Source organism: Aspergillus brunneoviolaceus (assembly GCF_003184695.1).
Source record: "Aspergillus brunneoviolaceus CBS 621.78 unplaced genomic scaffold BO95scaffold_22, whole genome shotgun sequence".
NCBI lineage: Eukaryota > Fungi > Ascomycota > Eurotiomycetes > Eurotiales > Aspergillaceae > Aspergillus > Aspergillus brunneoviolaceus.
In genome coordinates, this window is record NW_020290752.1 from 428,916 (window position 1) to 453,034 (window position 24,119).

General features: G+C 52.3%; 14 protein-coding genes across 14 annotated transcripts; 6 read left to right on the plus strand and 8 right to left on the minus strand.

Annotated features, from left to right (window-relative positions):
* Nucleotides 1–421: 421 nt before the first annotated feature.
* On the minus strand, nucleotides 422–1,143 carry BO95DRAFT_430587 (uncharacterized protein; the record flags this gene model as incomplete). Its single annotated transcript, XM_025584969.1, has 2 exons — nucleotides 422–1,005; nucleotides 1,056–1,143. 2 exons carry the CDS (start codon nucleotides 1,141–1,143, stop codon nucleotides 422–424), a joined length of 672 nt encoding a protein of 223 aa, XP_025443821.1.
* Nucleotides 1,144–2,540: 1,397 nt separating this feature from the next.
* BO95DRAFT_462328 (uncharacterized protein) lies at nucleotides 2,541–3,396 on the minus strand (the record flags this gene model as incomplete). The annotated part of the gene is made up of 3 exons (XM_025588903.1): nucleotides 2,541–2,765; nucleotides 2,824–2,966; nucleotides 3,225–3,396. The coding sequence occupies 3 exons, from the start codon at nucleotides 3,394–3,396 to the stop codon at nucleotides 2,541–2,543; spliced, it is 540 nt and encodes a 179-aa protein (XP_025443822.1).
* Nucleotides 3,397–4,609: 1,213 nt separating this feature from the next.
* On the minus strand, nucleotides 4,610–5,706 carry BO95DRAFT_481071 (uncharacterized protein; the record flags this gene model as incomplete). The annotated part of the gene is made up of 3 exons (XM_025590182.1): nucleotides 5,559–5,706; nucleotides 5,300–5,488; nucleotides 4,610–5,243 (listed from the first exon to the last, which is right to left on the minus strand). Exons 1-3 carry the CDS (start codon nucleotides 5,696–5,698, stop codon nucleotides 4,610–4,612), a joined length of 963 nt encoding a protein of 320 aa, XP_025443823.1. The 5' UTR covers nucleotides 5,699–5,706.
* A 425-nt stretch (nucleotides 5,707–6,131) lies between these two features.
* BO95DRAFT_513294 (Dabb family protein) lies at nucleotides 6,132–6,602 on the minus strand (the record flags this gene model as incomplete). The annotated part of the gene is made up of 3 exons (XM_025591600.1): nucleotides 6,514–6,602; nucleotides 6,359–6,466; nucleotides 6,132–6,302 (listed from the first exon to the last, which is right to left on the minus strand). Exons 1-3 carry the CDS (start codon nucleotides 6,577–6,579, stop codon nucleotides 6,132–6,134), a joined length of 345 nt encoding a protein of 114 aa, XP_025443824.1. The 5' UTR covers nucleotides 6,580–6,602.
* A 229-nt stretch (nucleotides 6,603–6,831) lies between these two features.
* BO95DRAFT_441434 (NAD(P)-binding protein) lies at nucleotides 6,832–7,892 on the plus strand. Its single transcript, XM_025586173.1, has one exon. It carries the CDS (start codon nucleotides 7,112–7,114, stop codon nucleotides 7,853–7,855), a length of 744 nt encoding a protein of 247 aa, XP_025443825.1. The 5' UTR covers nucleotides 6,832–7,111; the 3' UTR covers nucleotides 7,856–7,892.
* Nucleotides 7,893–8,226: 334 nt separating this feature from the next.
* Nucleotides 8,227–10,921, plus strand: BO95DRAFT_410603 (Zn(II)2Cys6 transcription factor). The gene is made up of 8 exons (XM_025584187.1): nucleotides 8,227–8,451; nucleotides 8,502–8,584; nucleotides 8,653–9,368; nucleotides 9,427–9,559; nucleotides 9,665–9,877; nucleotides 9,935–10,093; nucleotides 10,164–10,338; nucleotides 10,400–10,921. Exons 1-8 carry the CDS (start codon nucleotides 8,392–8,394, stop codon nucleotides 10,835–10,837), a joined length of 1,977 nt encoding a protein of 658 aa, XP_025443826.1. The 5' UTR covers nucleotides 8,227–8,391; the 3' UTR covers nucleotides 10,838–10,921.
* A 36-nt stretch (nucleotides 10,922–10,957) lies between these two features.
* On the minus strand, nucleotides 10,958–11,945 carry BO95DRAFT_441437 (cytochrome P450). Its single transcript, XM_025586174.1, has 2 exons — nucleotides 11,696–11,945; nucleotides 10,958–11,640 (listed from the first exon to the last, which is right to left on the minus strand). Exons 1-2 carry the CDS (start codon nucleotides 11,698–11,700, stop codon nucleotides 11,229–11,231), a joined length of 417 nt encoding a protein of 138 aa, XP_025443827.1. The 5' UTR covers nucleotides 11,701–11,945; the 3' UTR covers nucleotides 10,958–11,228.
* Nucleotides 11,642–12,219, plus strand: BO95DRAFT_88548 (uncharacterized protein). The gene is made up of 2 exons (XM_025592308.1): nucleotides 11,642–12,072; nucleotides 12,128–12,219. Exons 1-2 carry the CDS (start codon nucleotides 11,750–11,752, stop codon nucleotides 12,162–12,164), a joined length of 360 nt encoding a protein of 119 aa, XP_025443828.1. The 5' UTR covers nucleotides 11,642–11,749; the 3' UTR covers nucleotides 12,165–12,219.
* A 364-nt stretch (nucleotides 12,220–12,583) lies between these two features.
* On the plus strand, nucleotides 12,584–13,735 carry BO95DRAFT_462334 (phosphatidylserine decarboxylase; the record flags this gene model as incomplete). The annotated part of the gene is made up of 2 exons (XM_025588904.1): nucleotides 12,584–12,820; nucleotides 12,866–13,735. 2 exons carry the CDS (start codon nucleotides 12,584–12,586, stop codon nucleotides 13,733–13,735), a joined length of 1,107 nt encoding a protein of 368 aa, XP_025443829.1.
* Nucleotides 13,736–13,934: 199 nt separating this feature from the next.
* Nucleotides 13,935–17,947, minus strand: BO95DRAFT_513298 (NRPS-like enzyme). Its single transcript, XM_025591601.1, has 2 exons — nucleotides 17,490–17,947; nucleotides 13,935–17,432 (listed from the first exon to the last, which is right to left on the minus strand). Exons 1-2 carry the CDS (start codon nucleotides 17,727–17,729, stop codon nucleotides 13,953–13,955), a joined length of 3,720 nt encoding a protein of 1,239 aa, XP_025443830.1. The 5' UTR covers nucleotides 17,730–17,947; the 3' UTR covers nucleotides 13,935–13,952.
* Nucleotides 17,948–18,598: 651 nt separating this feature from the next.
* On the plus strand, nucleotides 18,599–19,533 carry BO95DRAFT_88623 (uncharacterized protein). Its single transcript, XM_025592310.1, has one exon. It carries the CDS (start codon nucleotides 18,715–18,717, stop codon nucleotides 19,375–19,377), a length of 663 nt encoding a protein of 220 aa, XP_025443831.1. The 5' UTR covers nucleotides 18,599–18,714; the 3' UTR covers nucleotides 19,378–19,533.
* Nucleotides 19,469–20,256, plus strand: BO95DRAFT_88621 (uncharacterized protein). Its single transcript, XM_025592309.1, has 2 exons — nucleotides 19,469–19,813; nucleotides 19,865–20,256. The coding sequence occupies exons 1-2, from the start codon at nucleotides 19,559–19,561 to the stop codon at nucleotides 20,033–20,035; spliced, it is 426 nt and encodes a 141-aa protein (XP_025443832.1). The 5' UTR covers nucleotides 19,469–19,558; the 3' UTR covers nucleotides 20,036–20,256.
* Nucleotides 20,257–20,450: 194 nt separating this feature from the next.
* On the minus strand, nucleotides 20,451–21,550 carry BO95DRAFT_452047 (alcohol dehydrogenase NADP+-dependent; the record flags this gene model as incomplete). The annotated part of the gene is made up of 2 exons (XM_025588123.1): nucleotides 20,451–21,087; nucleotides 21,216–21,550. The coding sequence occupies 2 exons, from the start codon at nucleotides 21,548–21,550 to the stop codon at nucleotides 20,451–20,453; spliced, it is 972 nt and encodes a 323-aa protein (XP_025443833.1).
* Nucleotides 21,551–22,070: 520 nt separating this feature from the next.
* BO95DRAFT_88636 (MFS general substrate transporter) lies at nucleotides 22,071–24,031 on the minus strand. The gene is made up of 5 exons (XM_025592312.1): nucleotides 23,644–24,031; nucleotides 23,561–23,589; nucleotides 23,086–23,492; nucleotides 22,606–23,026; nucleotides 22,071–22,537 (listed from the first exon to the last, which is right to left on the minus strand). The coding sequence occupies exons 1-5, from the start codon at nucleotides 23,912–23,914 to the stop codon at nucleotides 22,175–22,177; spliced, it is 1,491 nt and encodes a 496-aa protein (XP_025443834.1). The 5' UTR covers nucleotides 23,915–24,031; the 3' UTR covers nucleotides 22,071–22,174.
* Nucleotides 24,032–24,119: the final 88 nt, after the last annotated feature.

Below are 24,119 nucleotides of genomic sequence, written 5' to 3' on the forward strand. Positions count from 1 at the left end.
CTATATAATATGATAGCTATTATAGCTTTAGCTAGTATGAGAACTGAGGAGTGGAACAGCATGATGGTTATCTCTCTCAAGGGTCAAAGGTGATAACTATTGTATGATATATCCTTACTAAAGAATCATTGCCGGCTCATAACTTGTTTCTGTGTTTTCTTTTTGGTTTTTTTATGCTAGCTGAAATTTTAATCGAATAATATTGTAAATTATTATAAGCTCAGCTGCATAGACCGGCCAGTACTCCATCAAGCCAATGTTGACTTGTCGAGTATGCTTACAGTATGTCAGGAAATTGGCGTTATCCCTCAATCCCAAGATACACGAAACCAGTTTCAGAAAGACTATATCACCTTCATTTTGCTTTTTTGGGGTGTACTGTGAAATGCCAGATTATAATATTAGCGAGATAATTGTTTTCTTAGCTGCGACCTGAATGCTCCACGTTAACTGTCCGAGTCCTCACCAATTTCCTCGGAGGCATGGAGTCCTTCCCCATATCATTGACAAACGATAAATGTGCATCTGGATGTTCCTCCATAAACTTCTTGTGATAAGCCTCCGATTCCTTCCATTTCCTTTCCTCTTCCTCTCGGGCCTTCTCTTCCTGCTCCTCCTTAACCTTGTCTTTCTTTGCCTTTTCCTCCCGCGCTACTTTAATAAGAGCAATGTAGAATTCCTTCTCCTTCCCAATAACTTCATAGCCACCCCACCATTTGGCGTGTTTAACCAGCAGATCCCTGGGACATTTTCTCCAGCTAAAAAGAGGCTCTAGCACCATGAATCTATAATCCGATTCGCGCGACTTAACATCGATTCCAGCCGGCACAAAATGATGAGCGTTGGAGTCCGATCGACAGGAACCGCCGGCGGGATTGTCTAGCAGATAACCCGAATAATATCCTTCGGTTTTCAGAAAAACAAGATCATCGTCTTGGTTGTAAGCTAGACACCAGCCCGAGAGCGGATCGCCACTCCCCTTGCCAGTGGGCGCGACTGCATTCCCTAAGCAAAGTCAGCTTTGTCCTATATTCTATGGTTAATTGTCCACTTACAAAGGTAGTAAAATTCCCAGCCAATGGGTCCAAGTTCCACCCCAAGCTTTTCATAGTCCTTGTCATTCATTTGCCAATTTTCCCCCATTTTGAGGAATGTGTGGGCCTGTGTTAATGGGGAAAGAAATAAGTTAAGCCTTGGCGAAATGTACTATACGACCTGAAAGGTTGATGATAGAGGGAGGGGGATATTTAAAGCAAGCTGAAAAGGGGAGTGAGGGCTTACTATTTGTATCCTGTTTAAGTTGGTGCTAGGTATGACGCATCCCTACCTACGCCAACTTCATCATTCATTAGTGTGACGAAAATGTTTTCAGCTGAACCATCAACTGTTTTCAGCTAGCGTTGACAAAAGCCAGTCCTCTTTCTAATCGGCGGTGGGGGTAAGTTTGACGATCATCTACGTGATTAAAAGCCAATCCTCAATGTGAGTTCATTTCCTCGAGAGAATTGAATTGACCACATGAGAAGCTACTTCTCGATGGCGGGTACGCTGAGTACAATCTTTCACTAAAACAACAATGGCAGTGTCATCGACTCTCACCCGGCGGTGGCGGGCAATCTCCCGCTGTAGAACCTTTTCTGACTTCTTCTCCAAGAACAATCGCCAAAAGGCACTTGCGGTCCCCTCATGTTCTTTCGATTGCCATGATCACTGGGGTGTCGATCACTGCGGTGTCGTATTTGAGAATGGCAATCAGATGACAATGCTTTGATCAGCACCCCATCAATGCCCTGGACAGCAGACGAAAGACGTACAGTTGAGCCGAACTATCCGCCATTGATCAGCATCTTCAGCTGAGAAATGTGGAGCATTCCCACCCCGCATCTTAGGGTTTACGCAGATACTCACCAACCACCGAACTGAACTCCACAGCCCCACCTGTTCAGTGGCTAACGTAATTCCCGATCAGTCCACCATCCCGACCGATCCGTCAACCTCGAAACATCGAATTCTAGTATTTTCCTGTATATTATAGTCAGAATACCTTGATCGACTATTGCTCCGAAGTCTAGGCCGTGACCTTCAGCGGAGTGGGGATCAGTTTAAAGCCAACATCAAGGCCGAGGGCCTGTCGAAGGGAACGAACAGAGTCACTCACGGCTACGTTGTCGTGAACTTGTTCCGGACAAGCCACAAATCACTCCGTTAAGAAATGGAGGAGCGAGACACGTGCAGCAAGCCCGGTCATGATTTAACATCATTGGGGGTTTCAGCGGTAACTCGCTAAACCTGACCCAGTTCCGACAGGCGGCAAGACCTGGGTGAACAAAAACCTATAACAGAAGGGATTCGCAGGTAGTCACCCGCCCAACTACTAACCTCCCGGCGGTGTTACTTGATCTCCGCAGCAATTCAGTGTTTTCAGTAATTTAACTATGTTACTCTACTTGCTTACTTCATTCCATTCTTCTCCCAGTGCGGTACATCCAGGGCTGCACATGCCTGGCATTCATCCACGTACAGAGGACTCGTACTTCCATCTACTCAGGAGAGTCGAAGTACTTCACAGTGAATCTGCCATTCTGGTTCTGTGTCGCAGTAGCATGGAACTTCCCCGCGCCCTCGCCACTGCTAAAGTCCACGACAGCACCATCTCTCTCCACAGCAGAGCGGTCGAAAATCTCACCAGGCACCTGCTGACTCTCCGTAGCGAAGAACCTCATCTTAGGAGTGACTTGGAGGCACTGGTTGCTGTGCGGAGCAACCTTGTGATCGGGAAGGGTCATCAGTCTGTAGACAATGAACTGCTGGACGCGTCTTTACCGATCCGACTGGAGCAACCCGTCCTCTGTTTTTGGGCATACTAAAGTCCGTGCCGGTTTTGACCTCATACGAACCCGTCGTCGCAGAGAGTTCCATCTCTTGGATTGTTGAGAATGATTCAATAATCTTCATGTCAAAAGTGCCTATTTGCTAGGCGAGAAAAGTTAGATTCTTTCTGCTCTCCGTGGTTGTACAACTTCTTATTGTGAGATAGCTATTGACATGTACTGGAGTAATCTACGCCCAGATGCGCCTTCAGAGCCCAGCCGGGCGAGCAGGCTCATGCCACTGCTAACTACTACGCCGGGAGCGGACGAAGTAGGCACAGTTCCCACCCCTGCAAAGCTCTTTGTCGGCTCGCATGGCCTATGCATCTCATAGAGGCACAGATGGCAACTTACAAGCGTAGAAGTCCTCACCAGTCTCAACGCTGATGAAAGGGACGAATGTGGTGTACCAGTTATTCAACCACAGTTCCTGGCCGGCAGTGAATTCTGGGGCATCCATCATCATCACTGCATATTTCGTGTTGGCACCGCTCCGGTTCTCCGCTTCGATCGTATAACGGTTCATCTTGCTAGCGTTTATCAAGATAGAGAAGAGACAATTTCAGTTGAGATAGACCCAGGGTGAATGATAGGTATTTAACCTTGTCGAGTTGAATTAGACTTGGAAGCTACCAGACAGCTTTAATAGGAAAACCTCACTCCAGGTAACTGAGCAGAGGATGTTCCATTACGCTCGAGCTCTGATCTCAGCGCTGATCAGGGAGTGTCGTCGACGGGGCTGACGAAGCATGACGTGCACAAGTTCCTCTCGAGTCGAAGGCCGAAGAAGAAATTGACCTTGTACCCATACATTCGGGTTCAGTTCAGTGTATATTGAGGACAAATCCACGATGAAGAAATTGATATCAGTTTTCTTCAATAGTCGCAATCACAGCCAAACTGATCTTGATGAAGGTAAACACAAAAAGAGAAAGAAAAGGCAAAGTAAAAAGAAGAGAAAGAAGGACGAGGACAGTTTAGATCTATACAAGAAACCAATTCGCTGAGATTGTGCTATTTCTACAGATATACAGGTTATACATTACACAAAAGGGGAAAAACAAAGATTTGCTAGTGTGACACCTGAGTAGTCTAGAGTAATCTTGTCTAATTGGACTTCCTCCTCGCGTCTTATGTCCATCCAAGGAACACAATTCCGTAATGTGTCTGCCCCGCACCAGACCAATCTGGGGCAGTGGCTCGGAAGCCTCAGCTCGATAAGCAAGCAGCGGATCCGCGGCATGCAATGCATAAGATCTCAGACCGGATCCTAGCCTACTTACTCATGCGCTGATGGATCAGCCTTTTTTGAACGAGCTCGACTAATTATTTGTTTAGCCCGTGATATTTGGAGCTCGATATTCTGAAACTCCAGTGAGAGACTAATCCCTACCTTCTTTGACACCATCTCATTAGAATCCACGTCATGAGATGATCCGCACACCCAGTGGAGAACGTGGCTAATCCAAAGGCTAAGGCTGTGACTCCTGCTAATCTCTTCCTTACATGGCCGTTTACTATTTACGGTGGGTCCAGATAAAAGTGGGCGTCCATACTTTTACCCTAACTCAAGTTGCGCTTACATCGTGTCCGTACTCGACTGTACCTACATGGCACGATGTAACTGCTCTTGAGAAACCGATACTCTATGCTAGGTACTTATCTTCTCGATCCTACCAAGTTCATACGATCAGTAGAAGACTGACTAGTTGATAACCACAGCGACACAAATGTTGCTTTCAACGTCCCCCCTTTCGACTCTCCACCTGCTCTAATAGTTCTTCATATAGGATGCAATCCTCGCATTCCATGCCGAGAAATGCTCCACCTCCGTTCTGCTCGTCATCTCCATGTTGCCCCGCCAGACCTTCGATTGTTGCAATCTCCTGGCTCGGGACGGGTTCATGGCCTTGAAACCCCATTCCGCCCAGCGGACTGAACTGATGCAGTTGGACCTCCTCCGGGAGTTTGGCAGCGGCCAAATCGCGAGGACGAAAGTTCATTTTCAATTCCACAAACTGGGCGGCCCAGATCTTCTCCTCCGTGTCGTCACCCGTCGATCCTCCTGCCTTGATACCCACGTGTGGACCTTGGCCACTTGCATCGGCTAAGCCGGTCAGTGCAGCCACCGTGGGATCTAGAGTCGATCCAGGAATCCCCGTTAATGCATGAGGCGAATGCGACCAACCAGCCTCTATACGAGCCTTGCCGATGTACTGAAGCCCCGTCACCAACCATACCCGGGGATGACGAGCAGTGCCAAGGATGGCGCGGCTGAGATAGTGCATCGTGCGCGAGACGGTCAATTGCGTAGCGAGCCATCGCTTCGCCTCTGCGGACGGTAGGATCACTTGCTCGAGGAACAATTCTGGTCTGGTCGGATTGAGAATGTCAGTTCACGAGGAATTGTGCAGTGGGTTTTATCCTACCGCTGAATCGTGACTCGTCGGCTCTGCTCCCCTTCGAGTCGGACCTCAACATTGCTGTCCTCGCCAGTATCCTGAGGGCTGATGGCAAGGCGGCTCGCGCCTGCAAGCCATTCACGTGAAGCACTTAGATTTAAGGTGCAGTGAATCTCATCACTGGAGCTGCTCACCCATGGTGAAAGTTCTGCGTCCCTACTGCGAATTAGCTCTGCACTTGACTGGATCCAGTCCCAACCTAGCTACAAAAGACCAAATCACCCACTTGATCGGACATTGGGAAATCTTTCGTGAATCGCCCTCGGGATCTGTGGGATCTAGACAAAGACTACCGAGTTTCAGAATCTCTGACCTCAGTCCCCTGCTGTAGACCAGAAATGGCTGTTCTCGATTACACTGGTTCATTTCTGTACGGTTAGAGAATCCACGTACAGGTCTTTGAGTGTAGAGCATGTGGTAGATGGCAAGGTCGCCGTTTTTGCTTTCCCCGCAGGGCCACCGCTGCAGCCACTGATTCGGCCCAAATCAAACAGACGGACCCCTCTTTTGGGCGCCCGAACAAATCACTGATCATCTCCATCCTGCCTGACTAGTCGAGGTTTCGTGTTCGGAGCTACTCGATTGGTTACGAGTTGTTAGAGCACTGTAATGCTGTTATCAGTAGCGATATCACACAAGCGATCCTTTCTGGAAACCATACAGTACCTACCTATACATTTGCCAATGTGACATGATGTCATTTGCTCTTCCGCTACAAGATATCTCACTAGCGTCAGAGGCACCTTTCAACCAGATCACTCCACGATCCCATTATTACAATACATCTCCTTGCAGGTCTTCAAAAGCCCCATAAGCCGACGAAGTTACTTTCCTCAAACACCGCCATGATCGTCAAGCTCAGGAGTGGGATGATTCGCGAAGCAAACTCGGCATGAATAGGATCCACATTCTTATAGAACTCGCGGTCCTGCAGAGAGTCAAACTCAACCATGAAGATGTGGCTATAATCCTACAGCATTTATCAGTACTCGTATGCATGCGAGGCTGGACACTCTGGCATCATACTGAAGACAACTCTGGGGTACATTCCACTCCGCCTCGTATACTTTTGATATACAGCCTATCTGACTCATCCTTGCACTTTTGAGAAAGAGCCATGAACTCTTGGAGAAACTGGCATACGTCAGAAGAGGTCACAGGTGGGTCGATAGCACTCTTACGGCTTGCCGACGGCCTTGAGAAATCTCGGGTTTGAATCGGAAGAGGACTAAATGTAGGATGGTCATTTTGTGAAGAAGAATGAAAAAAGGAAAAAAAAAAAGAAAAAAGACCTCACTGAGGTGATACTAGGGAATTAATGGCTGCTACGAAGGCTATCTATATCTTTGATCCTGGGCCTTGGGTTCGGGGCGCGGGATTTGCTGGCCTGGATAATGCCCTTCCGTGCTCTCGGTCAACTGTGTTTCATTGGTTTAAAAGAGGATGCGTGATAAATCTTGTGGATCTTGACATTACGAAGCAGAACTCAACGGAAGAATGTCGATTATCTCGATGAAAAAACTCCCCGACTGTAGACAGGCGTTTTTGAAGATTTTTTCATCAACCGCGGATAAAAGGGTCCGCACGCACCTGGCTAAGTTACATCAAGGGACTCGGGCCTGTCAACACTACATTTTCTGAACCGCACTCGAAACCACATTCATCGACAGGGCACTGGACAACCTTGTCCCACGAGAACACTAAACTATAACCTCTCGATTGTACATTCTCGCTTTTATCACCAGGCATTTCAGAATCCACCTTTTCCCCAGCATCAACATGACTATCAGCGAGAACCGCAACATCATCATCGTGGGCGTTGGCTCCCTCATGTCCAAATCCCTTGCCCTCTGGCTGGCAAGCCTCGGATGGAACATCGCCCTGATATCCCGCTCCGAGCAGAACCTGTCAGCTATCGCCAAGGAAGTGCGCGAAGCGCAGAAAAGCCCCGCGGCCAAAGTCCTCTACCGCACGGCCGATGCGGGCGAACCTGCAAGCCTGACCGCAGCGCTCGACTGGTGTCTCCAGGAACTCGGAGGCACGCTGGACGTCCTGTGCTACAACGCGGCCCGCGTCACCGTCACGGATATCACCAGCACAAGGCCGGAAGAGCTGCAAGAAGACTTCAAGATCTCCGCTGTCGGTACGTTGGTGGCGGGTCAGTGGTTCGCTGGCGAAAACCATGCCCGGGTCGACCGCGTGGCCCAGGGCGAATGGCCCCTGTTTCTTGTCACGGGTGGCACTCTAGACAAGGAGCCGCAGCCCATCTTTGCCTCGCTGTCCTCCGTGAAGGCCGCGTCGCAGACACTCAGTCGCCTGTTCGCCGAGGCTTTGCCGGACAAGGCCAAGATCCTGGTGGGGATGCCGCTGATTACGGGGCGGGTGGTGAGCCCGGGCACTGAAGGATATCAGCCAAAGTTCGACCCGGGTACGGTGGTCGCTTCGGTCTTCAAGCCCTTCTTCGAGGATCGTGAGGCCCGTTGGGATGGAAAGCTGGGGTGGGTGGTGGAGAGGTATCACTGAGAAGACTGGGTCGGTGGGGCTCCTCAGTAGAGTTTGGAGAGAGGGCGGAAGGGCATTATCCGCGATCGGTCGTGCCAATTTGCAACAACTCCAATTCTGCGGGCAGTACTTTGTTATCTTGTTAAGCCCGCCTAGCCTCAGTAAGGATTATTAGGGCTATCAGGGTCTTAGGCTATTTTAGGCCCAAAGTATTGTTACATTAGGGCTCTTTATTAGGGAATCTTGTATATGAGTTTTATGTTAGGTCAGTTCAGTTACAGGGGAAAGCGGTCTGTTGGGCGGTGAGGCTATAATATATCAAAATGCTACAGAAATACCATGGAAATGGGGATTGAAAGTCGGCACGAGTACGGAGTAGCTTGCCGTAGCTTCCGACATCTGTGGCACAGGGAGGCAGACCACTGCACTACACTACTACAGCACTATAATTACTGGGTATCGCCCATGTGCCGACGGCTAACCACAAAGTGGAAATTCAATGGCATTTAATCTCAAAATCTGGTGCATTCATCAAAATAGACCCAGCCGCTCGCAATATGACTTCCCGTCAGCGGGTATCAATAGCATGTCAGGCGTGTCGAAAGAGACGTGTCAAAGTCAGTACCGCCATCGTCCCACTATGAAAGGTCCCTAAAAAATCACATAGTGCGACGGAGCGAAGCCATCTTGTTCGAGATGTACGAGACTTAAGGAGCCCTGTGAATATCGGCACTCTGATGAGAAGCGCAAGTATAATATCATGATCACCACCACATACAATCATTTACATAACAGCCAACATCTGACCAGACTGGCAGACCACCAAGCAAGCGCTATATCCAGTCCTTGCTTTCGCGCATAGAAAGCCTCGAACGACAGGTCGCGCAGTACGAAGGACGGGAACCACTCTCCCCAGGTACCATACCACCACCTCCTCCTCCTCCTCCTCATCATCAACAAGGCCACCATTCGACCCACCTCTCAATGCCCCAAGACTCGGTCCAGGAACTCGTCGACCTATGCGGCGGATTAAGTCTCGGGGAAGGCGAGGAGCTGCGCTTCTTCGACTCGCGCAGCAACCTGGCGATGGTATCCGAGCAGCTCGACGAACGGTGCCACGACCATCTGCTGAAGTTCTCCGCCGATCGAAGCCAGCGGCCCGGCGTCGAGGAGATCGACGTCGGCCCCGCAATCCAGGGGCCGCTGTTGGATCTGTTCTGGCGGTGGCAAAATCCATGGCAGTATCTGCTGCACGAAAGTGCCTGGCGTCGGAGCTATGAACGCCGGGACAATGATTACTGTACGCCCACTCTGCTGTATGCGATGCTGGCGGTGGCGGCTCGGTATTCGGATGAGCCGGCCCTGTCCCAAGACTTCGGCACATATACAGCGGGGATTGGCTTTGCTGCCAAGGCAAAACAGCTGGTCTTTGAAGAGATGGAAGCGCCCCGGGTGTCGACGGTGGTGGCCGCTGCGTTGATCTCGGTGGCGGAGTTGGCGTTGGATATTGAGCCGGCGGGGTGGACGTATATTGGTGGGCTGACCTTTTGGGCTGACTTGTTGGGTCTCTGCTGATAGATGACTGGTCTTAGGGATGGCTGTGCGCATGGCTTATACTTTGGGTCTCCATACTGACCCTCGTCCGTGGGTGGAATCTGGTCGTCTTCCGGCTGAAGATGCGGAGATTCGGTCGGTCGCTTGGTGGGGATGCTACATGATTGAAAAGTTAGTTCTTCCTAGTCAATCGTTAACTAGATTGCTTCTCGAATTTTCTTTCTTTCTTTCTTTTCTTCCCCCATTTCTGATGCCGTACTGACTCAAAGCGAGCAGACTTTATAGCCTTGCGTTGGGTCGGCCGAGCGCATGCATCGAACGGGACATTCACACCCCTTTGCCCGCCATCGTGCCTGATGTCGAATTCAAGGGTTTGGAAGAATCTTTGAAGTCACCATCAGATCAGCATCTGCCCCTGGGCTACTCTATCACCAACTTCCGATATACATGCGAGATGCTCAGGCTGGTCACTGGTCCTCTGGACGAAATGTAAGCCGCCAGGCGGAGGGCAAAATACATTTGGAATACCGCTCATGTCTTTCATAGTTACTCGCTGAGCCCGATGATCTCCCGCGAACACAGAGCAGATATCGTCTTGAAGGCCTCGGTAGCGCTATCTGCGTTCTACGACCGGATCCCAAGTGTGATGCGACTCCCGTCCTCTGGTTTGGGTACTCCCTTAGCCGTGCATATTTATTATTTCCAGTGCATGCCCCCCTTTTCTTTTTCCACTGGATCAAAAGTTCCCACTTAGAGCTAATAGACCATTACCTAGCATCCACTATCACGGTCTGAACATCCTCCTCCATCGTCCATTCATCTCACGGCAGACACGCTCTCCACAGGCCGATAATCAAAGGGGTGTGGATTGTACCCACCTCGAAGAATGTACCCGATCCGCCGAAGCGTTGACGGCGACCCTGAAAGAGGTTGAGAAACATTACTCCCTGGTACGCTGGCTGAGATCATAATTCTATATCCAAGCATTCACAACTAATGATTCGTCTCAAGAGAACGGCCACCATCTCCGTCATCCACCCCTGCCTCACCGCAGGCCTCATCCACCTGTGCAATTGGACCCTTCCGAGCCCCGGTGTGAAGACCCGAGTAAAGAAACATTTCCTGTACATCATGCACAGCCTGTCCCAGATGAGCACCGCGTGGGTGTGGGCACTCCGTGCGATGCGGCTCCTGAAATTAGTCGCGCGTCGTTGGTTGCCACCAGAAGAGTTTACGAGCTTGATGGCGAATGAGCTGGCGTATCTATCGGGAGGGATAGGGGCTGAGGATGTGGTGCCTGTAGTGCAGGGGTTGCCGGACGCCGTGGGTTATGATCCCTGGGCGGCGCCCTTGTGGTCCGAGGGGGACTTGGTTCAGTCGGGGCTGTTGTTCGATCTTGGTTTGTGGGAGAGCGATGGCTTGCTTTCGGGGGAGAGTGGGCGGAGTTGATGACTCGGTGTCGAGATAAATATGTGTCTATCTAGAGCGTCGACATAGTCCATGGTGAAAGTAAGCTTTTCCCGAATCGTACGGTCCGGAAGAAATAAGTATCACAAGACCAGGAAAAGTACCAGCGCAATCGAATTTTGCATAGTGGCTATTAGTTACATCCTTCCTACTAGCCCACCGATAGCGCCACTGTCATGTCCGCCAGACAGGCCAGCCATTTCATTTGGTGTCGCCGAAATCCCTTACTTACTAACTACCCTTCAAGCTCCGTGAACCAAACCAGAAGGTCCGGCGGGGGGAGTGGCTGCAAACAACCCGCACGGACGAAACTCCTCAACGCGGCCCACGGTCTCCAGACGGAACCGCCGCACCACCACGGCGATCTGCCGTTTCATCTGGGCCAGGGCGAGGTCCCTTCCGACGCCGGGGCGCCCCCGAGCGGACTGATCAAGAGCCCGGGCCCCTCGGCCGATCGCTCCAGCCAGCGCTCGGGCCGAAAGGCGGCGGCATCCGGCCCCCACAGGTGCTCAGCGTGGTTGATCGCGCGCGTACACAGCCCCACGAACGTGTTATTGGGGATGAGTTGGTCCCCGATCGTGGTGTCGCGGATGGCCTTGCGGAGCAGGAACGTGAACCCCGGGTACAGGCGGACGGCTGCCATGACCACCGCGTGGACCATGGGGAGCTGGTCGTAGTCCGCGTCGGGACCGTCTGGGAAGCTGGCTAACTCTCTGCGGATGGCGTCCTGGCTCTGGGGGTGGGTGGCGAGGCAGTAGAATACCCACGCGAGGCTGCCACCGGTGCTGTTGGTATTAGGTCTTGAGACAGGACTGAACACTGGCACCTTCGCCTACTTACTTCATCACAAGCACGGCTTATCAGTCTCGTAAGCCAGTCATAATATGCCTCTTCATGCTCGCCGTCGCCAAGATGGTGGAATCGCACACAGCGTTGTTCGCGTGGGGTGGTCGACGTGGGCGAGCTCTGCAAAGCTCAATATCAGCGACGCCTATCAAAGAGGCTGCTCGGAGGATCCCCGAGAGAACGGCTGGGATGCTGGGTCGCAGATTTGGAAGGAATCAGATGGCTTTTGAAGACTGGTGTCAGGGATGTGGATGTGTGGTGAGTTCAGCCACGGAGCGTGCTGTGGCGGGCGGTGAGCGGCCTGGCTTTACCATGGCCTCAAGGAAGCTACAACTGTCTTTTCCGTACTTCAAAGCCTTTCAGTTATTCAGGTAGAGTCTTGTCTTTCGTTAGGATCTCGTATGCTGATACTTACACATTCCACAGAAAAAAACCCTATTCGCAGTATCACGAGTCATGTTAGGAGTAACCCGTAGTGTGAAGAATATCTCGGCTCCTTCGGATAGCAAACCTGGGACGTCACAATTATGGTTCTCGAGAATTCCTGCCCCTATAAAGATAAAGTAGGACCCACTTGGATACAAGCTTTCAGGGGGGGGTAAAGCGCGCTTGGCCTTGGGTGGAACTCGGATGTGAATCGAAAAGTACACTGGCCCTAGGTCCGGAGCTCGAGATACAACAAACATGAATCATAGACAGCAACAGAGTTCAGTACAGTACAGTACATCTGCTATCCAATGCATACAAGCCTGCCAGTCTTTTTTCTTTTTCCAAAATCTGTTGATCTAAATCTCCCTTGGTCCTAATTCCTGTCAACCGACCGACCATCATTCCCATCCATCATTCTTCAAATCCCCCCCCCTCCCCTCCCCCCCAAACACAATGACCATCACAGCAACAACAACCTACCACCCAGTCGAGCCCCTAATCCGCGACCGGGACCGCACGGCCATCAACACGGCGCTGTACCCGCACAACGGCGGCGCCCACGAGATGGCGCGCGAGGGCATCCGCTCGCTCGACGATTTCCTCTGTTTCGCCGACGCACTGCTCCGGTGGGTGCCGCGCGTGACCATCATGGGCGACGAGCTCCTGAACAAGATCGTCGTCTTCTACTGGGTGATCGACCAGCCCGCGCTGCGCGGCTGACAGACCCCCTTCCAGCCCACCACCTCCGCCGCCGACCTCACCTGGCTCAGCTACTGGCTCGTCTGCTTTGCCCGCCAGCAGGGCCAGTTCCTCCACTCCCGCGAGTCGGCGGCCTCGCTGTATACCTTCTATCTGAATGAGCACTACAACAGCGAGGCCGGGGGGTGGGAGGAGCCCGCGGGCGGGTGGCGGTCGTTTAATCACTGGTTTGGGCGGCGGTGGAAGGATGTGGATGCCGTACGGCCGGTGGCGGCGCCCGGGGAGGAGCCGGTCGTGGTGTGTGCGGCGGATGCGGTGGTCGAGGGGTGGTCGACCCTCACTCGGGCGGGGGAGGTGATGGTTCCCCCGACCACGACCATGGTGACGGCAGCGATGGTGGATTGTAAGTCGGTGGTGTGGCCGATTGATCGGCTGTTGCAGGGGATCTCCAGGGCAAGGGAGGTGTTCGGGGGTGGCAGTTTTGTGCATGCTTGTCTCGGGCCGGCGGATTATCATCGGCAGCATGCCCCCGTCTCCGGGAGGATTTTGCAAGTGAGAAATATTCAGGATCAGGTGTATTTGCAGATCGCGAAGAAGAAGGAAGGGCGGGGCCTGCGGCCGGATCGCGGGCTGCGGAGGGATGCCAAGGAGGAGGTGAGACGCGACAGGATGCCGTGTAAGGGCCCGCGCATCCTCGATGCCCCGGACAATGCGGGCTGTCAATGGTGTCAGACGCGGGGAGTGATTGTGATCCAGACGGAGGATTTTGGTCGGGTGGCGGTGGTGCTGATTGGGATGGCACAGATCTCGTCGGTGGTGATGACCGTGCATGAGGGCCAATGGGTGAGGAAAGGAGATGAGATCTCTTATCCAGTTTGGGGGATCGGACGTGGTCATGGTCTTTGAAAACCTGGTACGATTCAGGGAGGATTTGCTGCCGGGGATTTCGCGTCTGAATGTTCGAGAGGAGTTGGCGGTTTTCAAGTGAGTTGATGTCGATCATCAACTCTCTCATAGATGAAGAATGCTGCGCTAACAGAAGGATCATTTTGATGTACACTAGTGAATAGACGTGGTCTCAGATTTGAACATTGTATATGCGTAGCTCTATTCTAACCAGAGTTTATGCAGAAAGGATTCCCTTAACAGTCTTCTCAACATCCTCAATCATCTTCTCCTTCGAGCGACTCGAGTCTAGGACAATCACATCGCTTTCCGATGGACCCGGGCTCTCCAATGTGTTCAGCTGAGAGTCCACCATTGTAGCTCGCATGTAGTGTGCTTCTACCTCCGAACGAGCGGCTACTCGCTCCTTGAGTTGCTCCCCGTCACGGATCGAAAGAAGCACGAATGTGACACTGACAGGGAAATCAAACAAATCCGAAAGGCGTCGCAGCTCATCGCGGTAAGCCGTGCGCAATGCAGAACAGGTCACTGCCACGGCGGGCGCGGTCGAGTGCTGCAACCGATCCATGACTGCACCGCGAATATGTGCTAGCCAATCCCACCGATCCTGATCCTCTAGAGGAGTCCCGTTTGCCATCTTGGCACGCGCCGCTGGGGAATGCAGGTCGTCGCCCTCGATAACGGGGATATTAAACCGTTGCGCCAAAGCCTGGGCGGCAGTACTCTTGCCGCAGCCGCAAGGACCAGTCAGCACAACAACCTCCCGGGGTGTTTCTGGAGCCGACTTTGCCCATTGGGTGCGGAAATATGACAGAAATCGATCGACCAGCTCGAGTGTAAGCCCTCTGGCCTGACGCAACGCCGGGGCAGCCGCTTGGGCTTTCTTAGTGTCGTAGAGAAGAACCCGGCTAGGCGTCCCCTTGTCATACTTGCTGGCGAAGAACTCCACCAACTTGATAGGTGGATTGATGCTGGGATCTGGATTTGATTGCCGAAGACGATGGACCCAGTCGCGGGGAGACAGTGCTTCAAACTTTAAACCAGCCTGGCGGAGGAGCGGAAGGAGGTCTAGCCCCCAGTGATTGAGATTCGGATTAGTGACATTGAGTACATCCCCTGCCACCGGCGCAAGTGTCAAGTCAATAACACTTGCTGCCAACACATCCACGGGAGTCCACGAGAGAATATCATCTAGTTGTGGGAGAGCTCCGATCGTTTCCGCACTTTGGAAGATCATAGGGATTGCTTCGGTGGCATTCCAGATGCCATGAACAGAGTCCGCGATGATTTGCCCCGATCGCAAAACGCGAGCCGTCATCCCCGTTGACTGAGCTGCACGGTTGACGATATGCTCCGTGACAAGCTTAGACTGAGCGTAACCCATTCCCTGTGCGTAAGAGAGCGATTCGGGCAGGGCTTCTGGAACCCAATTGCCTGGAGTTCGGGCCACAGTGCTTACGGATGAGCAGAATGAGAAGCGCGCCGGCTTGGGGCTGCGCACATTGAGACAGAGATCCAGCAAGTGCCGAGTGCCTGCTATGCAGCTCGCCTCAAAGCTTTCCAGGGACCAGTTGAAATTGACAGACCATGCGCAATGCATGACAGCCGTTACTGAGTTCACTAACTGCTCATAAGTCGCTCCATCAAGACCTAGAGTTGGGTCTGAGAGGTTTGAAGGCAGAGCGACTATCTTGTGCTCAGCGGCATGAGCTTGAGCGAGAGACAGTCCCCGCGCTCGTAGTGACTGACGAACTCGCTTGAGAGCTGAGTAGCGAGATTCAGCACGGACTAAGCAATAGATGGTGTGGACATCCTTGCGTTCGGCTAGCTGAGCAATGACATGCGCGCCCAGTGAGCCTGTGGCCCCTGTCACAACAACATGTTCAGCCTCGTCTTCCCTCGAAACAGGAGTGTGAATTCTGAAGTCGGTACTGTATTTCTCGATTAAGCTTTGCATGCGTTCTTCGACCGGAATCTCAGCTTTGGGCTCTTGGCCCAGACGCAAACGAGTGATTTCATCGGCCATGGCTTTGAGGGAAGGATTCTCGAATACAAAGTTTTGAGATAACTTCTGTTGCCCAAGATCGAGCATTCTCATGATAGCGCTGCGTAGTCGGATGGACTGCAGACTGTCCACGCCCAAGCTGAACAAGTCGGTCTGTTCTTCAAGTATGGAAGAATCGATAGACGGTGCAACTGCGAGCAGTTGCTCCCGAAGAAATGCGAGAAGATCGGCCCCTTCAAGAACCTGGTCCCCTGTAGCCTCCTCGGTATCGTAAATTTCGTTGATCTGATCCTGATAGTCTCGGTAAAAGGCTGAGCGAATAACTGTGCCCTTATCCGTTTTCCGAAATTCTGCGTCCGGTGGCAGCACCTTGACCATGTCCCGCGAGATGTAGGCGTAGGCCGGGGACTCTGCATTGCACCGCTCAATGGCAGGGTACACAGCCTCGATGAGCTCCTCTGCGGTTTTAGAAGGAGAAATTCCCGCGGGTATCAAGAATAGACCCAGACGAGGCTTATTTGCTCCGAACGCAATGGCCTCAGCTACATTTGGGTCGTTGCGGGCAACACCCTCGATCACAAGGGGATTGGCCTTTTCGCCATTTTCCAACACCAGTGTGTCGTCCAGACGGGCGTAGTACCTCCAGGCGTTAGGAGTTGTCGGATGTTTCTCGAAGAGGTCTTTCGTAGCATATGAATTGTCCGGTCGGTTGCTGGCTACTTTAGACGGCCAGCCTTCGAGGACACAAAGTTCGTAAATGCCAGGCATCTGCTCCTCCCAACGAACATATGGCAATAAGCTTGGACCAGGGCGGACAAAGTCCCAGTCCAGGTCATCACGTTCGCGGAAGGAGGTCATCAACTGGCCCGTCTCGGTGGTACCGTAATGGGACACGAGGCGAACTCCATTCTGTACCAGCTTGTCACCGATAGGCTTCGGACAAGCCGAACCGCCAAACATCACCAGCTCTAGCCGAGCCATCACCTGAAGACCCTCAGGTGACTCCGATAACAGTTTCAGAGCGTATGGGACGGCGTAAAGGACCTGGATTTCTTGGTGCTCCTGGAGGGTTGTGAGAAGATGAGTGGCGGTCAAGGGAAGCTCGGCGTTGTAAAGATATATGAGTTTCTGTGAGTGGACTGCGCGGAACAAGCAACTAATTCCATGAGCGTGGAAGAGGGGCAGGGTGATGAATCCGCATAAGCCGAAGTTATTGGCGTAGTTCTTGAGAGCACCGGCATGTGTCTGGTATATGGGTTTGGGATGTCCTGTTGAGCCACTGGAATGGATGATCCAACAAACATGCTTATTCTCGATTTGCCCATCCAGATGAGCTGATGGTAGCGCCACTGTACCTGTGGTAGTGTTGTCATAGTCTTCACGGCTCAGTAATTGCTGAAGGCTGATGCCCGTTCTTTGTGCCACTTTATCACCCATGGCGAGGAAGGTGGTGTGGGCGACGAGATATGACGCCATGGTGTTTTCGGCGAGGCTGACGTAGGCATCTTCGGCAATGCGAGTGGATAGCAGGAGCACCGTATGTCCTAGTCTTGAAAGAGCGAGCAATGTAATCAAGTACTCAAAATCCGAGGGGCCCAACAAGCCGACCACCTGAACTGGGTCTTCGGACGAACATCGCTGGGGAATGGTCTTGGCATAATGAACTGCTGCTGTTTCGACAAAGGTATTAAGCTAATGAATCTGGTGTTAGCGATTGAGAAGCTATTCACGGGTGAACGTGCGGTTCACCTGTTGGGGGCTATAGTAGACGTAGTTGGTGCCAGATGACGGATAGGCAACAATAGGCTCATGACCAAGACGTCCTTTTGCTCTTGTCTGAAGTAGATGATTTATTGTGTCGAATTCCTCTTCCAAGCTATCTAGCTCATTGACAGAGGTGGCTGGCGAAGCAACGCTCACGGGAGTCAGACTGGTTGGAGGTGAAGGAGTTGGCGTTGGAACCACAGACTGTAATACTGCAGATGCCATGATGAGTGCTTGGTTTGCAACAAAAATGACAGAAATGGAGTGAGGCAAGAGGTACGTTTATTCTTCTATCTTATGCCATTGTCCTGGTACCTGGATGGCCGCAGGACTTTGGCCGGATTCTGTCGGTCGGCCATTTTCCGGACCGATTGCATCAGAGGATCAATTCGGAGATGTACCCCGCGGTCGTAGCATCCAAGGCTGAGGTGGAGACATTGCAGTCATGGGATGTGCGCAAGTGGATTCGAATGAGGAGGGAGGGGTTGGAGGAAAACCAACAACCGAGGCGTGGGGAAATCCGCTGCTTTTCCGCCATGGTTTCCGCAAAGTGCCGCCGCGCTGCTGCCGCTGCCGCTCTCTCCCTGGGCTGGTATGTCACGTGGTGTCCGTGGATCAGCTCAGTCAATTTGTGCATGGATATGTCCTAGATTAGTCATTACACACTTGATACAACAGCTATCTACAGTCGATAGCTTAGCACGGCATAAGCAAGATGGACAAGCGATACGACGTATGGAGTCCATGTACTCTCTGTTCAAGTGTTTATGATTTTTGAAAAGCAGGTGCATTTTATGCTCTACTAGTAAGTGAGCATCTATGCTAGGATACTTCTGTATGTAGTGTATACTATTTTCGAGTCCGTACGAGGAAATGTGATGTTGAGAATATAGGTATGATGTTCAAGAATACGTACCGGTATAGATAACCCAAGTCAGGAAAACACCCCAGACTTATCCATACAAGCTATACTACGCTGACAATTCTATTCATAGATCAAGTCACCTGATCTGAAGAAAGGCGTTAACAACGCCAATGACAAGCATCGCTACTGCCGTTTATGTCGAGTAGTTGACTCTAGCCACTCATTCGTACCCGTATCGGCCCTCTTACACTCTGCCTGTTCTATGAAAAAAGCTTATGTATCTCCGACTATTATGCAACTGATACACTCAGCAGAGCTGAGCAGTCCGTGACAGGATGTCTTACGATGACGAGCCCTTCGATGACTGCGACGAGCCGTCCTATGATGACCAGTACTATGATGAGCCAGATTAAAGTGATCCATACTACGATGGGCCGGATTATAGCGACCCTTACTATGAAGGGCCATATTCCAATGACGAGCACTACGATGAGCCAGACTGTGAAGACCCATACTATGAAGAACCAGCTTATGATCCATCCAACTACCACCCATCTTATGGAGAAGAGTACTATGATCGACCGCCTTCTGGAGATCAGTACTGTCATGAGCCGTATCCTGATGACCGATACTTCGATGAGCCATCTTTCGAGTATCAGTACTCGGAAGAGCCACCCTTCGATGATCGGTCCTTCGATGAGTCACCCTCTAATGATCAATACTCAGATCAACCTTCCTTCGATGACGACAAGCTTGATGGCGAAGACTTCGACGGCCCCCCTCACAATAATTAGCGGTTCGAAGAACCTCCGCTCAATGGGCCTTGCTCAGCTGGGCCACCGCCCCACCGCCAAAGCTACGCTTCACTTACTCAAGGAGTCGCGAGCCGCCTGTGAATGTCACATGTGTGAATCAGGTGACTGTCAACATTCAGCATTTCCACAACCTGTCTGTTCACGTACACCCCGTCGCAAACACGACCTTCTCTGCCAGAACACCAGACTCTGAAAATCAGCACCCCGGGAATCAACAACCCAGGAACCAACAACCCAAGAATCAGCGGCCCAATAACCACCCGAAGGGCCAGTTCGCTCGTGAGGAGTACCGCAAGAAGCAACCATCCACCAGGCAACCTGTCCAGAAACTGCTCTGCGACGGAAATTCGGTTGAGAAAAGGTCCTCTGATAAGATGTCCTCTGACAAGATGTCCTCCGACAAGATGTCTTCTGAAAAAATGTCCTCTGAAAAAGCGTCCTCTGACAAGATGTCCTCTGAAAGAATGCGCTCGGACGACGCAATCACCGATAACATGCCCTCCCACGAGAAGTCCAATGAAGCAGCTTTGGACGAAAAGGCCACCGATAAACAAGCCTCGAGCCCCTCCTCTGCTTCTACCCATCCTTCTTCCCCGACTCATCTCCAATGTCTCTCCAGTCCAGTCGAGGTAGCCCTCCTTCAAATCCGGAAACAGATACTTTACTAATACAGCAAGCAGACCCCATCTCTCAGTTCCGCACTGATATTCTCGGCTGGTCTCTACGTAACAAAATATCATCCGAGACTTTCGCCCGACTGTGTGATATCCTTCGTGTCGTCGACAGCCCTGAAACCAAATCACTGCCGAACAGAGAGGATATCTTCAAGAAGAAGGAGGATAAAAGACTGAGATCGGACAGTCGGGGTAGCCAGTCGTCTGCTGAGTTGAAGTGATTGTATGGAAGGCAGGGGATTTGCATGTGATATTGCGCGGACGAACAGGCGCACGGCGTATGAGGATGAAGGGGGCTTTACTAAGCATGTTTTATCTACTAATATCGCCTGATATTGCTCGATTATTCAGTCAAGCTCAATAGCTTAATAGTGTCAAAATTCCAATGAAGACTAATCCCTTCCCTACGGAACTTGTCTCGTAGAACTGTACTTTATGAAGCATCTACACGTTACCCTGCAAAGCAATAGCTTCTCTTAACCTGTCAATTCCACCGACAAACAACCAGAATAGCTAGCAACCGCAGTACACGTCTATGAAAGTACCTCCATCCATCAAAACAAAGTCTATCAAGCACGAACCAAGACCAAAATCAAACATTAAACTTCACCAAATTCTCCTCCGCAGCCTCCACCGCAGCCCGACGCACCGCATCCTCCCCGACCTCCCCAAAGATATCACACCCCCACCTAGCGGGGAAATTAAACCTCTTCCCCTTTTCGAGCGCATCCAGCCTCCGCATCACCTCCTCCCCCAGCCGTCTGACGTGAAGATTCGCCCGGATCCGCGCGGGGGTGACACTCTTCGACAGCACGGCCGTGCCGCGCTGCACGCCCCAGCTCAGCAACACCGGCCCGGCATCCAACCCGACCTCTTCCGCAACCGCCTGCACGACTGGATCGTCGACGGCGCGGGGCTCCCCGCTCTGGTTGTTGCCCAGCGGCGAGTACGCCTCCACCAGGATGTTCCTCTGCTGGCAGTATTGCAGCAGCTCCGGCTGCTGGAGGTACGGGTGCGCCTCGATCTGGTTCACCGCGGGCACGACCTCCACCTTGCCCAGCAGGTCGTCGAGCCGCGCCGTCGTGAAGTTGGACACCCCGATCGCGCGCACCTTGCCCGTGGCGAGGAGCTTCTCCATTGCTTTGTAGGTGGTTATCGGGTCGGTGGGGGAGAGCTCGAATACCCCGTTTTGGTCCAGGGGGAACCATTTGGGGCTGGGTTTGAAGGCCCTATACTCTCATTATGTCTGTGTGTTAGTGTGGGGCGTTGCTGATTGCGGGAGTGGGGAGGAGGAGGTGAGAAGGAGGAGGGGAGGGGCTGAGGGGGAGGGGCTGAGGCCGAGGCGAAGGGCACATACACAGGCCAATGCATCAGATACAGGTCCAGATACTCGACGCCCAAGTCCTGCAGGGTCTTGTCGAGCGCGGGCTCGACGTCCTCGGGCGAGTGCTTGGTGTTCCACAGTTTGCCCGTGATGAAGATCTGGTCGCGCGCCACGCCCGCCTTGCGGATGCCGGCGCCCACTTCCGTCTCGTTGCGGTAGATGGCCGCGCAGTCGATGTGGCGGTAGCCCTGCCGCAGGGCGACCTCGACCGCCTGCTCGACTTCCAGGGGCTTGGCTTGCCAGGTGCCAAAGCCGACGGCGGGGATGGCGGCGCCCGTGTTCAGGGTGAAGTGCGTGGGGAGGGACATGGTGACTGGTTGGGGGAGAAGAAGAAAAAAAAAATGCTTGTTGGAGATCGAATTGACGTGGGGAAGGGGGCCTTGCAATATAACTTTTTGGCTGGAGCGTCGAGTTCACAGAGGTAATGTATGTACTAGGTAGATAGGTACAGTACCTAGTATACTCACTCCGCAACCGAAAAGAGTAAGTGGGTGGGCGGTCTGCGGTCGGATTTCCGCCCCCCGCAGCCCTAACTGCGACGGAAAAGCGCGCAGCGGAATTCATGGAACGCGGCGAGAGCCAATCCACCATCCCACTCTCTGCTTCTTCTCCCCAACTCCTCCCCGCTTTTATTTTCCAAGGTACAGCAGCTAGCCTCCGCTTTGATACTCGGTTCGGTTTCACTGGCAAGGAGGTGGGTCTTGCCACTATGGCAATTACGGTAAGTAGCTATGAGATCAGAACAAGCATTGACATCGTAGTCTCTGCTAGAAATACAAGTGTTGTCGTGTTCGGCCTGTTTCGACCAACAGAAGCATATCATGACAGTTCTACTATGCGCACGCTTCTCCTCCTCCAACCCAACAGGAATACCTCACTTATATGAGACACGACCATTCTCCTTAGCCCATAAGAACAATCGGACCCTATAGCTAATAAGAGTACCGAAAGTACATATTCTCCTTATCCGTCAAATCCACCTGCTCCGCAGCATCATCTAACCGCACTCCCTCAGCAGCCACGACCGTATCCCTACGCTTGTTGAGCCACGCCATGTAAGCCGCAAAGACAAGCAGGAGGACAATCTCCACACAGTACGCCACTAGCATCGTCACAATGCCCGACGTATACGCCGGTGCCTCGTTACTCTTGAAGCTGAACGGACCCACAATGTTCCCCACGCAGTACGCGATAAAGAAAACGGCGTTGACCGTCGACCGTTTCGTTGCGCCCGCCGTGTTGGCCGTGATGAGCGACATGATCATCGCGAACGAGGCGGTGTATGTACTCGTCAACTAGATAGCATTAGCATTTCTTTTTCTTTTTCTTGCGGTGTGGAATGACCGTATAATAAATAGCTCACCCAGTAACACACCAGCAACGCCATGGAATGCGTCCTGGTTATCGTATGCAGTCCCACTGCCCCTGCCACGGCCGGACACACGTAGAGACAAGCCACGAGGCAGCGTTTCTGGCCGGGCAGCCAGCGCTGGAGATACATCGCGGAGACGTTGGAGACGAGAATGACCATCCCGTACGGGATCTGGAAGAGGGTCGTCACGAGGTTTGAGTACCCGAATCCCTCGATGATCAGGCTACCGAAGTTGCTGGCGGCCCCGTTCACGACCTGGGTGCACACGCCGCAGAGAAAGAACAGCCACGTCTTGGGGTCAGTCAGTGCTTCCCAGATCTGATACCGCTTAATCTCGTGCACAGGCTCCCCCGAATGGGCGGGACCAAGGCGCCTGACCACAACTTGCTTTTCTTCTTCGCTCAGCCACGAACTAAGGAGAGACGCGTGAGCGTGAAGAAACAACCGTGCATCGGTGCAAAACAGACTCACGCATCATACGGCCCGTCTGCCAGCGTGAACATCATGAAGGCTCCCCATCCCACCGAGACTGCGCCAAGAATGATGAACTGGTACTGCCAGGACGCGAGAGAGCCGTGGATATGCCCGATCAGGAACGCTAACAGACCACCAAAGGAGTTGGCTACGCCCAGAAAGGTCGACCACCATCCGATCCTAATGGGCTGCTCTTCGATCGTATACCAAGTAGCCGTGATCAGAAGGTAGGCCGGAGTGGAGCACGATTCCAAGCCTCCTAGCAGGAACCGCAGGGCCAAAAAGCTCTGGAACCCATGGCATGCTGCGAGAGCCATTGTGATCCCACCCCAAATGATTATATTCGCTGCGAGCCATTTCGGCACTGAAAGCTTCTGCATCACCAGACTCGATGGAGATTCGAACTGTGGGTTTGCATCATGTCAGCAAACCAGCCATGTGCCTAGGCAGAAACTTGAGATGATTGACATACCGCTAAGTATCCGAAATAGAACATACTCGCTGTCATTCTTCAAGTCAGTATGGATGAAGTGGCTAGAGAGGTGATCAACTTACCTAGCCAGCTATACTCATCTCCCTTCAGGTGCAGATCTTCTTTCAACCCGAAGACAGCTGCATATCCCAGCATCGCCTTGTCTATGTACGTGATCAGGTAAGTGATGCAGATGAAGGGAATCACGAAGCAATCGATCTTCCGCACCACCCTCGCCCGTACTACTGGGTCGATGGAGTTGGGGTCTCGATACTCTTTTGATATATCCGGTTTGCCCTTCTGGATAGGTTGATTGGCAATATCCTCGACATGGTCTGCAAGGCTCTTGGACATGGTGCCCGACTATCTTCAGCGTCAGTTTGAATGGTAGATTGAGCAGAAAAGGGCAGTAGTAAAATTCCCGCGTATAGGATAACCCCATTGACCAGAGTGACTGGAGCATAGGACGCTTGAGACCCCAAGCAACCCAAGGGCTGCTCTTGGATATGACGCACGGATCCTACCGTCACTCTCCCCCGTGGGGCAGGCTCCCCGTGGG